Source organism: Rhododendron vialii, chromosome 10a (assembly GCF_030253575.1).
Source record: "Rhododendron vialii isolate Sample 1 chromosome 10a, ASM3025357v1".
Lineage (NCBI taxonomy): Eukaryota > Viridiplantae > Streptophyta > Magnoliopsida > Ericales > Ericaceae > Rhododendron > Rhododendron vialii.
The window spans coordinates 17,128,771-17,143,913 of NC_080566.1; the positions used below are offsets into that span (position 1 = coordinate 17,128,771).

General features: G+C 39.5%; 1 protein-coding gene across 1 annotated transcript in view; it reads right to left on the reverse strand.

Moving 5' to 3' along the window:
* Positions 1 to 15,143, reverse strand: part of LOC131302957 (uncharacterized) — a 28,775-nt gene that overhangs the window by 13,389 nt on the left and 243 nt on the right. The window contains exons 2-3 of the mRNA XM_058329749.1: positions 9,757 to 10,035; positions 9,548 to 9,627 (exon numbers count right to left, since the gene is read on the reverse strand). Coding sequence (XP_058185732.1) covers positions 9,548 to 9,627; positions 9,757 to 10,035 — 359 coding nt within the window. The remainder of the gene's footprint in view (positions 1 to 9,547; positions 9,628 to 9,756; positions 10,036 to 15,143) is intronic.

The following is a 15,143-nucleotide window of genomic DNA, read 5'->3' on the forward strand; positions in this document are numbered from 1 at the left end:
GTATTTAAGTTGCTTTGGGTCGTAGTGCCAAAGTTGTAATTACTTAAACTTGGGGACTCATTTGTAAAGTTAAATTGTTGGGAACTCTTTTGGGTAATATTTATGTTAGGCAAGGATCTTTTATTCAAATGGATTATTTAATTATGTTGAAATCAAGTGCGTGACAATATTGCTGACAAGCTATCTGGTTCGTATAAGCGTTGGTTGGAGAAAAACCTTTTGGAAGATAAAAGTGCAAAGAGAAGGACGACTTAGAGATTGATGTATTGCTTATGCTGTAAAAGATGTTCTTTGTTTGATTCTAGCTTTCATTAAATCAAGAATTGTTGAAGCTTGCCTTTCCCCTTTTTTTTTCTTAAAACATTGGTTGTTTTATTATAAAAAAAAAAGAAGTAAGAAATCTTTGCCATGGTTTTGATAGTATGCTTTTAGGATAGACCTAGAAATTCGAAAGTGATAGTGATAACAATGGCCGAATCTCAATCTAGGGACTGCCTACGTATCCCATGGAGGGAATCAGGCCATAAACGTAGTTCCAAAAAGATTTGTTTTTTGTTTTGGCAAGGGTCCTCGAGTATTTTCTTCTCCTTTTGTGCTTTTGATTTTGCCTAAGCCGCCCTTGCGGATTTTCAGTTTAGCGAGCTCTTTATTTATGCCTTAGTTTTAGCCTAAGCTGCCCTTACGGGTTTTCGACCTGGCAGGCTGCTCTAATTTTTGTTTGGGTCCGCCCACCCTTGTGGTTTTCGGTCCAACGAGTGTCTCTCAGGAGTAATACTTCCTCAGCTTGTCGATATTGACTGGTGTTGCGAATTCCATCCTATCTAAGTCTGCAATGTATGCTGCTCCTCCAGATAATATGCATTTGACGAAGTAGGGTCCTCCCCAGTTTGGTTTAAACTTGCCTCTCGGGTCTGAAATGTGGCGACGGATTGATTTGAGTACCATATCTCCCACCTTGATGTCCCTTGGCTTCACCTTTTTGTTGAATGCTCGTGCAATGAGGCATTGATACCCTTGTACATGGTATAACGCCCTCAGCCTTCTTGCATCCAGTAATGCTAGCTCATCGTAGCGGTTCTGAACCCAATCCTCTTCGATCATTTCAGTCTCAGCCAAAACCCTTAGTAAGGGTAGTTCCAGTTCGACAGGCAAGACAGCTTCCATCCCGTAGACTAAGGAATAGGGGGTAGCCCCAGTTGAAGTCCTTTCAGTTGTTCGATAACCCTATAGTGCTAGGGGTAGCATTTCTGGCCAGTCTGTGTAGATGTAGGTTGTCTTCAATAGAATCCTTTTGATGTTTTTGTTTGCGGCCTCAACTGCTCCATTGGTTTGAGGCCGATATGTAGATGATCGATGATTCTGTATGCCAAATTCAGCGAAAAGCTTCTTCGTTGCCCCTTTGAAATGGGATCCGTTATCGCAGATGAACTCATAAGGTATACCATACCGATAGATGATGTTGGTGCGGATGAACTTGGCTACATGAGTAGCTTTGAGGGTCGCATAAGAAGTTGATTCTACCCACTTGGTGAAGTAGTCAATGGCCACTAGGATGAATTGGTGCTTGTATTTTCCTTTCGGACTTATACTCCCAATGACGTCTATTCCCCAGGTGGAAAATGGCAAAGGGGATGTCATGCTATATAATTCTGTAGGAGGAATGCGCAAACGATCAGCATGAGTTTGGCACTTATAGCATCGGCGAACATAGTTAGCACAGTCAGCCTCCATCGTAGTCCAATAATATCCTTGAGGTAGGATCTTCTTTGCCATTGTTGTCCCACTCATGTGCGGCCCACAAATTCCTTCGTATATTTCCTTCATCACCTTTTGGCTTTCTTCTGTTGTGACACAAAGTTGATTGGGGCCTAGGTTTGCTTTTCGATACAGTGCTCCACCACAAACTACGAATCGGGCGGCGAACTTTCGTAGAGCCATCTTATCCTTTGAGATAGCTTCGGAGGAATACTCTCCCTCTTCCATAAATTTCTTCACGTCCTCATACTATGGTTTTCCATCATCCTCACCTTCCTCAGTGAAAGTGCACTCACATGTCGGCTTGACCTTTTGCTCGATCATTAGCGGCTGCATTGTGAACCCCAGGGGTATCTCGACCATAGAGGCCAATGTCGCTAGTGCATCTGCGAATCTGTTGCTCACTCGTGGAGTGTGTGTAAAGACAATAGAGTCGAATTGCGGAATTAGAGCTTCTAGCACAGAGTGGTATAGTTTTAGCGTGTCTTCTTTAACCTTCTGGTCTCCACTTGCTTGGGAAACCACTAGGTTCGAATCTCCAATGACTTCTACCCTCTTTGTCCCTAATTCCAGGGCTGCATCCATTCCAGCTATGCAAGCTTTGTACTCAACTTGGTTGTTGGTGACTTCAAACCTCAGTTTATATAACAAAGGAATATGAGAGTCGTTTGGGGAAACTAGCAATACCCCTATGCCATATCCACATTGGTTTGATGCTCCATTGAAATAAAGCTGCCAGGTGTCATCTAGGAGAAATAAGATGCCTTCGTCTGGGAACATGAAGTCTTCTGCCTCGGCCTCTGTCACAGGATGATCTGCCAAGAATTCTGCCACAACCCTTCATTTCACTGATTTCCTTGTCATGTACTTGAGGTCAAACTCCGCTAGCAACAACAACCATCTAGCCAGCTTTCCAATAAGTGTTGGCTTCTCGAAAAGATATTTGATTGGGTCTAAACGAGAAACCAGGACTACCGGATGTGCTAATGGGTAATGCCTTTGTTTCTTTGTGGCCCATACTAGCCCCCAACAGGTTTTTTCCAAGGGAGTGTACCTTGTTTCATAGTCTATCATCTTTTTGCTAAGGTAGTATATGGCACACTCTACTTTGGCATCGTTTTTCTTGCGCTAGCATACATCCCATGGTTGTGTCCATTACTGAGAGATACAAAATCAATAGTTTTCCAGGGATGGGTGGTGATAACACACATGGATTCTGAAGGTATTCTTTGACTGCTTGAAATGCTTATTGGCAATCTTGGCTCCACTCAAAATCTGTATCTTTCTTCAAAAGCTTAAAGAGAGGTTCGTAGGTGGCTGTGAGTTTGGAGATGAATCTGCTGATAAACTGCACTTTTCCCAGAAAGCTCTTTACTTCCTTCTCTATCTTTGGTGGTGATATCTCCATGATAGTCTGTATCTTGGAAAGGTCTACGTCAATTCCCCTTTGAGTGATAAGAAATCCTAGCATCTTTCCAGCGCCCACCCAAAAGTGCATTTTTGAGGATTAAGATGTAGCTTGTATTGCCTAATCGTCTCAAAGAACTTTTAAAATGCTTCATAGTGTCTTTCCCTTTTCCTTTGATTTGACTATCATATCATCAACATATACTTCCACTTCTTTGTGCATCATGTCGTGCAGTAGTGTTGTTGTCAACCTTTGGTAAGTGACTCCAGCGTTCTTCAACCCGAATGGCATCACTCGGTACCAGTAAGTTCTCCATGGCATGGTGAAGGTGGTCTTCTCTCTATCTTCAGGAGACATCAGAATCTGATTATACCCAGAAAACTCATCCATAAAAGATAGCAATGCATGTCTTGTGGTGTTGTCCACTAGTTCATCTATGTGCGGTAATGGAAATTCATCTATCGAACTAGCCTTGTTGAGATCTCGGAAATCTACACAGACCCTGATTCCCCAAGTCTTCTTTGGTACTAGAACGATGTTAGCTACCCATTGAGGATATTCGGTGACTGTGAGAAAACCAGCGTTGATTTGGTTAGTGACTTCTTCTTTTATCTTTAAGACCCAATTAGGGCGCATACGTCTCAACTTTTGTTTAACTGGTTTTGCATCAGGATGGAGGGGAATTTTGTGCTGAACAATTTCGGGGTCTATTCCAGGCATGTCCTTGTAAGACAAGGCAAAAACATCTTTGTAATCTTTAAGTAAAAGGGTTAGTTTTTCATTCTCTTGAGAAGATAGTGTTGCACCAATTTTAACCAATTTGGGCTCGTTTTCAAAGCCTATGTTTGTTGTGATTATTTCCTCAAAAAAAGGTTTGGCGTGCCTCTCTTCTTCTCTCTCGATGAATTCTAAAATTTCTTTTGGAATTTCAAATTGAATTGTCAGAATCCACAAAGTTACTCATAGGCAAAGCGAAATACTCTAAATCTTCCTTCTCATTGCTAAAATTGTCAAGAGACATTACAAAGTCGAATTCAAAGTAAATACTATGCCTTGGTGCTTTGACCAAGCTTTTCTTGCTAGACTCGGTTGTTTGAAAAGATGAAAAGCTAGACTCAAACTGGGTTGACTCGAAGTCGGAATCAGAATCGGAACTTAGATGGGAATCAGCATTTTTTACTTAGTATTTTAAAGTGTGTTCTACGGTCCAATTTGGATAAGCCCCTTTTGCAGCATCCACAATCAGCTCAAAGCAATCTTTTTCCTCACCAAGGTAGATCATCAGCACTTCACTGTCACATTGATTCGCACTTTCATTATTGTCACCCTGCAAGTCTTGGAGGGCCATTTTGTTTGCCACTGTTGTTGCTTCTTCTAGTTGAGCTTCGATTTCTGCTTCATCGGTGTTGTTGGCTTTTCGCGTGCCAACAAATCCCCACCAGTTGTCAAACCTATCTGTGATGGGGTGGATCACCCTTATTTCATTGTTGGTAACCCCCTCATCAAAGAGTAGGTTTAGTGATATTTCATCTAGTGGATCATTGTCAACAAACGCTTCTTCTTTTACTTCTTCAACTTCGGGTCGTCGAACTTGTCTAGTGGCCAGTAGTCGTCAGTAGATGCATAGGGCTCATAGAAATAGATTGGGACCTTGCGAAGCCCTTCTTCTTCAATTATGTCCTCTATCTCTTCATCGTCGATTATCCTTGTGAACATGATGTGGTTATCCTCAGAGATAATCACCGTAGGCTTTGGTTAATCCACAAAAGTGATGTACTTGGAAGGGTCAAGAATCTGGGCAGCAGGATAGAATGGGCCAGACAGCTTGGTGACATTTTGAAAGTGCGAATCGAACATGAATAGTGATGCAGCCATTTTCACTTGAAAATTTTCCTTTAGTTAGATTGGTTTAGCTTACCCCTTTCTTCTTGATTTCAAAAGTCCCAAAGGTTTAACCTACAAAAGAGAACTTTACAACATACACATGTACAATGGGTGTGAAGAAGAACTTTTACAAACAAATGTAAGTAGGTTCCTAGCCTGCAGGTTCCAGTCTTATTTTGATATGTTCTATGGCTTTCTAACACATGAAAGGTTTGGATAGTCTCAGAGGTGCTCCGTTGTCAAAAGGGCACCAGTCATTTCACCAGCCCATCATAGGCGATAATCGGGTGATTCCTTTTTTGATATACCACTAGGTACATGTGACTATGGAGTTTGCTGGAACCCCTAACATAGCCCGTGACATGCCGAAATATTAGGTGAACACGAGGTTGCCTGCTCGATGCAAATGATAAAAGGAGTAGATAAACAAAGTGTTAATCCTATGTCGAACTTTCTGGTTATGGCTCTCAAGTCCCTAGCAGAGTCGCCAAAAACTGTAGCCACCTCCCAAATGGGGCATCGCCATACAAATTGATCGTCGTTGGTTGCTTGTTTGGTTGTTTGCTTCATAAACCAAGATCGTGGATATTCCCATGGCTAGGAACATTGCCACACAATAATGGTTATCATCAAAACAGAGTCACCACCTAGTTTATGAAAATTAGGAAAAACAGATAGAAATTCCGAGTATGGGAGCCAAAAGTACAATGAGGGGAAGGTGTTAGGCACCCCTCTTTGCCCAACCGTGAGACTAGCCCATAATTGTTCGACATATGATTAATGCTTGCTTTATTTAATTCTAAACAAGTAATCTATTTAATTATCCTTTACGCAGTTAATGGTGAGCAGAGAGTAATTGAAAGCATGCATCAGAAAAGCAGGATAAAACAAATCTATCCCTGGGAGATGGATCCCATGACCGGTGAATAGATGTCACGGCTGAGGGATCCTCCTGGTTTGATGTACTAACCGATGAATCGAAGACCCAGCCGATGTTCTTCCTCACACCAGACTAAACAACTAACAGAGAGTTAAAGTACTACGATTAGCATGCATAAACTGAAAATAAAACAAACCAAAGGCCCCTAGGCCTCACCACCCTGATCCCTCAGTGGCTTGATTGCTTCGGATTGAAAGAGATTGACTGACTTCTTTCTCGAAAACCCTAGGGTTAGGGTTTGAACTTCAGGGTTTTGATGGTTGGATTATGGCCGTCTTCGGAAGGTTAGGGTTTTTATAGAGGGGAGATGAGAGAGTATATTTGCAGAGTTCCGTGGCTAGAGAGGGTGTGTGTACATCTTAATTTCGGAACCCTAAGGGCCTCTTTATATAGGCAATTGGTGACTCACTTCGGCCAATCAAATGGCGTGAATCAATAAGGATTTCTAGGTCAATAAGATCTCTAGACGAATCTGTTTTCGTAGCCTAAACGCATCGAAGAAAGGCTGCTAGGGTTTTGGGGATCGGATCAAACGTATGATAAAACATTCCAGAATCTAGAAAATAGACAATCTGGCGGCCGGTTAAAGGAGCCAAGGGCGGACCTACACTAGGTCAAGGTGGGTCACTTGACCCCACTAAGTCCCAAAATATCCGTAGAGCAGGTATAGTTTGGAGGAATATTCTGTAATTTTGCCCCAAAAGATAATATTATTACCCTAAAAATCCCACAGGATTTACAACTCTTGCCCTCTTTGATTGTAACGTTATACAAAGAACTCAACGTTTTTTCTCTTTCCACAATGTTTTAAGAGTCTAAAGAACTCAACATTTTTTCTTTGTCCACAAAGTCTACGAGTCTATAGACTTCTATACTCTGGCTTGTTTCTCTCTCTCTCCCTCCCCAAAAGCAAGCATAGGCTCCTGCAAAGACAAAAGCAAGCAGTCTATCTAGATAGAAGCTGGGTCAGACAATTACCAATTAATGTAAAAAAGCTTAGATATGATAGTTTCTCCAAGTTCAAATTAAAAAATCTCTATCGGTGCACAGTCTATCTAGATAGAAGCTAGGTCAGACAATTACCAATTAATGTGAAAAAGCTTGGATATGATAGTTTCTCCAAGTTAAAACTAAAAACTCTATCTGTGCAATTTGCATTGTGGTAAGTAATCTTTTAGTGTTGTCCAATTTGTTACTCCCTCCCTCTCATTTTGTTTGTCCATTTTTGAATGTTGTTCTATTTTTTAATTGTTTATATCTTTCAATTTATAATATTTTGCATAATTTTTAGAAATTCATATTAGAAGATATAAACAATTGAAAATAGACAAAGATATCAAAAATAACAAACAAAAAAGGACAGATGGAGGAATTAAATATGTTATGTTTCAATTTTTTTTTTCTGCGGTTCTAAAGAGAGATTTGAAAAAAAAAATGCCATAAGAATCATCAATTCCTACAAGTAACAATTTTTCTTAGCAACGGTAGATGAGTTATGTACTAATATGCTAATATGATAGTTTCTACTCTTTGTTTTTCATTTTTGTATAATTCAATTCCTTATCTGATTTTTATGTACGAAAAACAAATTATATATGTTTTAGATATTTGACCTCACTGCTACTAAATCCTAGATCCGCCCCTGGATCTGGCGGCCGAAGGATAGTTTGGGCGGCCGAAGAATCAATCTGGCTGCCGCGGAATCGATCTCTCAGGAGATTTTCAAGCAACATGTTTCACGGGTGAAAGAATGATGTTGAGACCGTGAGATCATTGTTATGGCCGAAAGATAGATTTTCCTGGGATATTGTATTTTTGTCTAAAAGGCTATTTGGCTCTGGATTGGGTCATCTAAGTGGCTAAAAGTACTCACCATAAGTCCATGAGTTTACGAGAAGTCAATCAGCAATCACTGTATCCATTCATCATCAGGATGGTCCCCAAGGTGGGACTTGAAATAATCGTTAGGCCAAATTAGGGTGTCTACATACAACAAATTATGATTGGCTATGGACTTGATATGTAAACAAAGTAGAACATCAAGGATTCATGACAAAAGTGAAAGAGGAAAGGAATCAGTCCTGCATTAGCTTTCAAACTCTAGAAGGCACTCATTACTGATCTTTTTATCTATCCCAAACAATCCTGCTTTTTTAATGGCCCTTCTCTTGGTTATGTTCTGTTACTCTCATGGAGTTGTGATCCCCTCAATCAACAATCTTTCATCAGTTTTTGGATAAGATTAGCTAATTTAAGTCTATGATTAGTTCTCACAACCCAAAATGTTTCAAGTACTTAAAAACGTATGCGTATACACAAACACAAATCTAAACCTTTTCATATATACCAAATACTAACATCGTGATGATCGACATTGCATCCCAACATGAGACAACCAGGTGTCTGAAGTTAACAATAAGGCAAACCCCCAGTGGCCCCAAAGTTTGAAAATTTTGGCCTTTGTAAGATTCGACTATGCAACTTCTTGGGACAAGCCCTTTATAACTGACATTACATCCACTATGGTAACTCTAACATTTTGAGAAGTATGCCATGTTACAATTGAAGAGTAAATTAGTTTCATGCTCTATAAAGTATATCCAAGTGAACCAAGAAAGTAAATGAGAAGCTAACCATCGCTGAAATATTGTTGTCACATAAGTATTTGCTTATCAAATAAGTAGTAAACTGCAAAAAAGTTGATTAATCAAGGCTAGTCTTTAACGTCCACAAAGGGGGAGGACTTGAGTAACATCGTCAGATCCTTCATTCTATAATGGAAAACTTTCGGGAATTAATCAAAGACGTACCGTAAAGGATGAAATGAAAAGCAACGAGTGATTAATATTAATATAGGTAAGGAATTGTCCACCACGCATAAAAACACGAAGGCATTGTACCTAAATATTTTACTGATCCACACTAGCCTGTTTCTGCTCAAACTAACTGACAACAGTAAGTCGTCCCTCATATGGGCTGACTTGATGAAATTTGTTTGTGGAATCTCCAGTGCACACATTACACTATCCAAAGTTTTGACGGTTGCAGTCATTGCCAGAATGCAGTGAACATTACGCCTAGTATGAAGTAAGGATGCCCTGAGCCTCATATTTGAAGGCCGGAAATAATGTGACATGTACAAGTATTTTCTGTTTAGTCTAATCATCCGGTAATACCATGTTAGAAGGTTCTAAGTCAAATGGCATTGCAACAACTCACCATTCCGAAACACAATGAGATTCATCCACCACCAAAAAGTGATATCACTAGAGTGGCAGAAAATATATACATAAACTCTACATTTAAAAACCTCTGGTGAAACAAGGAGCACCTACGACATAAATTACAGTAGTTCAACTTTCAAAATGATATCGAGAACAAATATTTTAAGTATAAGCACCACAGAACACCTATCATATATACGTTTGCATAACAAAATGCCTGGTTTATGAATTCAAACAAAGATAGCAAAACTATCCTAATTACTTCAATACGCTTTTTTTCACACACGAAATGGAAACGATGGAAGGGCTACATTAGCTTTCAGATTCGGGTCATACCTTAGCGTGAGAAGATAGCCCTCAATCAATCGTCTTTCGAACTCTATTCCGTAACCAAACCCTAGCTTCACTGCTAATTTCTTTCAAAGCACAAATACAACGTTTTTTTAGACCCAGCAATTTAGGGTTCAGAAATTGTGGTTTTCGAACAACAATGGTGTTTTAGAGCGGTAAATAAACGTACAAAGCTAGAGAGGAGTAGAACAAACCTGTGGAAGAATGGTGGAGTTGTTGAACACGTCGTTGGGGCAAATGTGCGAATCACTGTGATAGAGGGTCGACCGGTCGAGGGAGAGGAGGAGATCGAGAGGCCGGTGGGTGATGGAGAGGGAGGGGGAGAGAGAGAGAGAGAGAGAGAGAGAGAGAGAGGGCGCTCTCGAAAAGCGGGCGTGCAGGAATGATTTTTTGGAAAGGGCGTGCAGGAATGATGGATCGTGGGTTTTTGAAGGAAGGATGGATCGTAGGTTTTTAAACGATGGATCGAGAACCTTTTTAATTTTTGTTACAAACAAAAGTGACATTGAAAGAGCAATTATTATCACAGCTTTTTTATAGGGAAAATTTTAAAAATGCTTCTGAACTTTCAGTAATTTTAAAAAAAATATTTGGATTTTAATTAATGATAAAAAGATATTTGAACTTATCATTCCGTTAACAATTAGGCCCCCACCATCCAATTTCGTCAATTTGTAACGGATGAGGCGTTATCCATCTATCATTTTTTTACTTTTTACTTTCAAAAATTACTTTTAACTCTTTATTTTTTTAGTAGTAAATAAATACGCAAAAAGTTTTTTTTCCTTAATATTTGTAAAAAATTACTTTAACACCATTTTTTTATTATTTACAAAATAAATTTACCTCCCCCTTTTTGACTTTCAAATTTTACTCTTTTTTTTTCTCTCTCTCCCCCTCCTTTTTTTTTTTTTTTTTTGACATTCGACTCCACACCACTAATCAACCTCACAACCAACCGCAAAAGCCCTTGCCCCAATTTCAGAAATTTTGAATTACTTTAACCTCTCTTTTTTTTACTTTATACTTCCAAAAATTAACTTTTAACTCTTTTTTTAGTAATAAATAAATATGCAATAATTCTTTTTTTCTTACTATTTTTCAAAAATTACTTTCACCCTTGTTTTTTTAACTATTTATGAAAATTACTTTAACCCTGTTTTTTTATTTTCAAATCATACATATCCTTCTCTCCCTTTTTTAAAAAATAAAAATAAAAAATTAACCCTACACCACATATTACCGAACAATGGAGTTGATTAGGTCTATTTACCAACTTCAATGGTCTCATGTATCCAAATCACCATGTAATGGTATCCTATTTTAATCACCATTCTGCCCTTCTACTAAGACGACATTGTGTACCTAGTACTCCTCAAAACCCGTTCCTTCCTCCCTCCTCTCTCTCCACTAGAATGTAACTCCTCCCTCTTTCCTCTCTCTAGGGTTTGCTCCCCCTTCATCTCCTCAGTGCTCCCCATCCTTGCAAGAGTTGCCCCTACCACAACGCCTGACCTTGCTCCCCAACTTCCATCCCCTAATCGGCTCCCTCATTAGCTCGAGTCCGTCAATCGTCTACGCTTCATCAGAAACGATTTCGATTCAATCTGTTCTCAACAATCTTCCCATCTACTACATGTCTCTTTTTAGGGTGTAATAAGAACCATTGAAATCATTGAAGCCGATTTTTTGCTTGACCAAAAAAAAAAGAAATCATTCAAGCCAATTTCTTATGGGGCAGTGCCGATCTTAATAAGAAACTTCACATGGTTAACTGGGACAATGTAACGACCCTGATTTTTGGTAAATAAAAATTTTGTTAAATATTTGAATTTTATTTTAATTACTTGGATTTGTTTTTTTTTAAATTCTTTTTTTTAATTTCTAGTAATCTGTCATAATTAGATTTGAGACTTATAAAATTTTATATTTTCACACCGAACAATTTATTCATTTTCTAAAGACAAGTATGCTTATAAAAGCACTTGTATATTTTACTAACAAGTTAAATAAAATCTTTAATTTTATTTCTTGGCTAGAAATCATACATGGCAAGTAGAATTAGTTTTCAACCGATTAGTTGGAGAAACCGAACTACCAATTCACCTAATTACAATCTCCTAACCCTAGATGGACCTTTTTTACCGTCTTTGAGCCTTGTGAACCCCTCCTAACTCTAATTGAACCATTAGGCCATTAGAGGTAATCATTATACCCCATGACTAGTCATTCCAGCCCATACCTATCTCTTTATATTTTTACCCATTGGTCAATAATTGTTAGGGAAACTTTTATCTCTTGGACAATAGACATTAGAAATTGCCAATGAATGTATTGACTTGACAAGACAAGTCATACCAAAAGAAGCCATCATTTTGCTTCTAAAAGAAGCAACCTTAGCCTTGCCATGCATGCAACCCTAGACTAGGAAATCATTGCACTTTCTTGACTAGTCAATTCTTGACTTCATTCCTCATCATTACATCTCCCAAGGGTATCTTTTCTCTTTACCCATTGAACAATAGTTGTTAGGATAATTCTTATCCTTTGGGTAAAAGGTTTTGTTTCTAACCATTAGTTAGGCGAACCTAAGTACCAATTGACTTAGTTACTTTTCCCTAGCATTTAAGAACCATTGGACAAAGATAATAATCATGATACTACCAAAAGTAGCACTCATAACCTACTTTAATCATGACTACTTGACCATAAATGTACTTTCGAGGAAACTATTAACCATTGGTCAATAAGATTACCTTTGGAAGCTTAACCTTTACAGAAATGATATTGGTACCGACGGGGTCGGTACCGAAATCATAGGGACGGCCGCGCCGGGCCGTCTCCGGCCACCGGACGGCCGATCCGACGAAAAAAGGGTGCTCGGATCAAGCACCTTACACACCTCGGATGCTGTTGATTCTCGCGCAGGCCCCCTCGTTTTTTTTTTTTAGAATTTTTGGACGGCTCGGATCGGCCGTCCGGTGGCCGGAGACGGCCCAGCGCGGCCGTCCCTACGATTTCGGTACCGACCCCGTCGGTGCCTGTAGCACTACTCTAACCTTTAATCATGACCTACCTTAGCCTTATAAGCCTACTTGGACCTAACCATATCTAGTCACATCTATCATCATTACCTCTTTAACCATTGGATAATATTTGCTAGGAGAATTATTATCCCTTGGTTAATGGGCTTTTGACTTGCCAATGAATGTATGACTTAGACAAGACAAGTCATGACCATCATTTTACTTCCAAAGGTGGCAATCTTTATGCATGCCATGCATGCAAGCCTAAGGTATAGCCCTAAGTCTAATTATCATAGACTTACTTTCCTAGATTTTCCTACACACACACACACACACACACACACACATATATATATATGCATGGTATAAGAGAGAGAGAGAGAGAGAGAGAGAGAGAGAGAGAGAGAGGCCGCGAGAGGAGAGAGGAGAGAGAGGCCGAGAGAGAGAGAGAGGTGCATGTGTGTGCTTTGAGATTTATACACTTGCACAAGCTACCTCTTTAGCCCTATTTTAGCCTTAAGTCCAATTGACTAGACAACTCATTCTAGTCAATTTCTAGCATAGAATCCTAGCCCTAATCATCCTATATTTGATTCCAAAGTAGCCTTTAATCATCCTAGAAATTGACTACAACCTAGACCTATGAATGACTAAACATGGAAGGCTATGCCTTAGCCTAATCAAACCCTACCCTAGACTTGTAAGACTTGCCAACCTAGATTATGATCACCTAGATTTACCTAGAAAGCCTAAGATCCTACTTGATTTTACAGCCTTATGCCTAAAGATTGGATTTGACAAGTCATGGAAGGCATGGCATGCTTGAAATGACAAGACATGGAGCAAAATCCAATGGGTAATGGGAGAGAGAGGAGGCCGGCCATGGGGGGAGGAGAGGAGCCCAAGTTTTGGCTATAAATAGGACCCCATACCTTCCATTCAACTCACACCTTCATCCTCCAACTTCTCTCTCTAAGAAAGTCTTGTGTTCTTGCTTGTTCTTGCTTAGTTCTTCTTTGTTCTTGAAGTTCTTCTTGTGTTCTTCAAGAAACTCATCCTAAAACCCCTTTTCGATCCAAAAAGTCAAGTAGTTTAGTCAAGATCAAGTTTCGAGAGAAACCTTTTTCTTTCGAAACTTCCGAAAGCATACCGTAAGAAGTTACTCCGTCCGACGTACCATTTTCCCTCTGTAGTCGCCACTACCGCCAAGAAGTAAGGTAGAAACCCTAGTCCAATAACTCTACGTATAGCATAGAATCGTACGTTGGAAAGTAGAATGTTCTTGATTCAAAGTATCAATATCTTCATTGTTTTCTTTAAGTAGATAAGGTTATCTATTATTTAGTTTCAAGTAGATAAGGTTATCTATCATTTATTTTCGCCATGCATGGTACTCAACAAGTGTATTGTAATAATGGAAGAATGAGCATGTTGAAATAATCAACTTTTAACGACGAATAAACATATGTTGTTTAAAACTTCTCAAAAAGGAGGAAAGAACGGTTTTTTGAAAAATAAGACTTTATCGTTGATAAGAAGTATTCGTATTTTGATCTTTAAGATGGTTATGAGCATGATTACTAATATAGAGTTGGATGATCTTGTTAGTTTAGTTTCAAGATTACCATGAATGATTTATGTTTACTTTTGTGATAAGTCATACCGCGGAGTCTATACATGAAAACGTGACACGTGACACGAGAATCGAGAAAGTTAGAAACATGACACCTAGGGTGTGTTTAATGAAAAGGCGTGTTTTGAAAAGGTGAAATGTTTTGAAAACCGCAATGTGGCCGGACATGGTAGCCCATTGTGTGGTGTGGGTTTTGTGTGTGTTCCAATGGGAATCCGGAATAGTGGAACCATTGTGATGTTGTGTGCGTTCCCATGGGAACCCGGATCGACGGAACCATGGTGAGGTATGGCTTGGTTATCCGCGGAGAGGAGCCAATGCAATTTGTGTGCCAATGGGAACTCGGCGCGGCGAAACCATTGGGAGGATACTCGGGAGACCGGCGCGGCGGAACCGAGGTTGGGTGTGTTAAAAACGGATTTTGGAAATGTTGAACGGTATGTGAAAATGAGACACAGTTTACGATGAGTCGCGTAGAAGAAACTCAGAAAGTCAGGGACACCAAAGCTAGGAAGATAGCGAATGTGGATGTGTCATTGTTATTCATTTATGCATGAGTTATGTGACAATCATGAGTTTGTGTGCTATATATATGACCTGCTATTTGTAAGTTAAGGGTTGGTGGGTATAGGATTATTCTGCTGAGCTCTTGTGGCTCACGGTGTTACCTTTGGTGACCCTGACATATTATATCGGTGGCGACGCTGGTATAATGTGTCAGACCTTGTAGATGATCAAGATGAACAGTACACCTTGGAGGCTTTTGGAGCTAAGAAGCTGGCTAGGATGAAGGAGCAGGCGGAGCAGCAGATAGGAACCCTAGTCTATCCTCCTTTTGTTGAATAAGATTACTCTTTTGAAATTTATTTTGTAATATTGAGCCAGACTCCATTTATTTTTTAATGAAATTGTCCTTTTAACG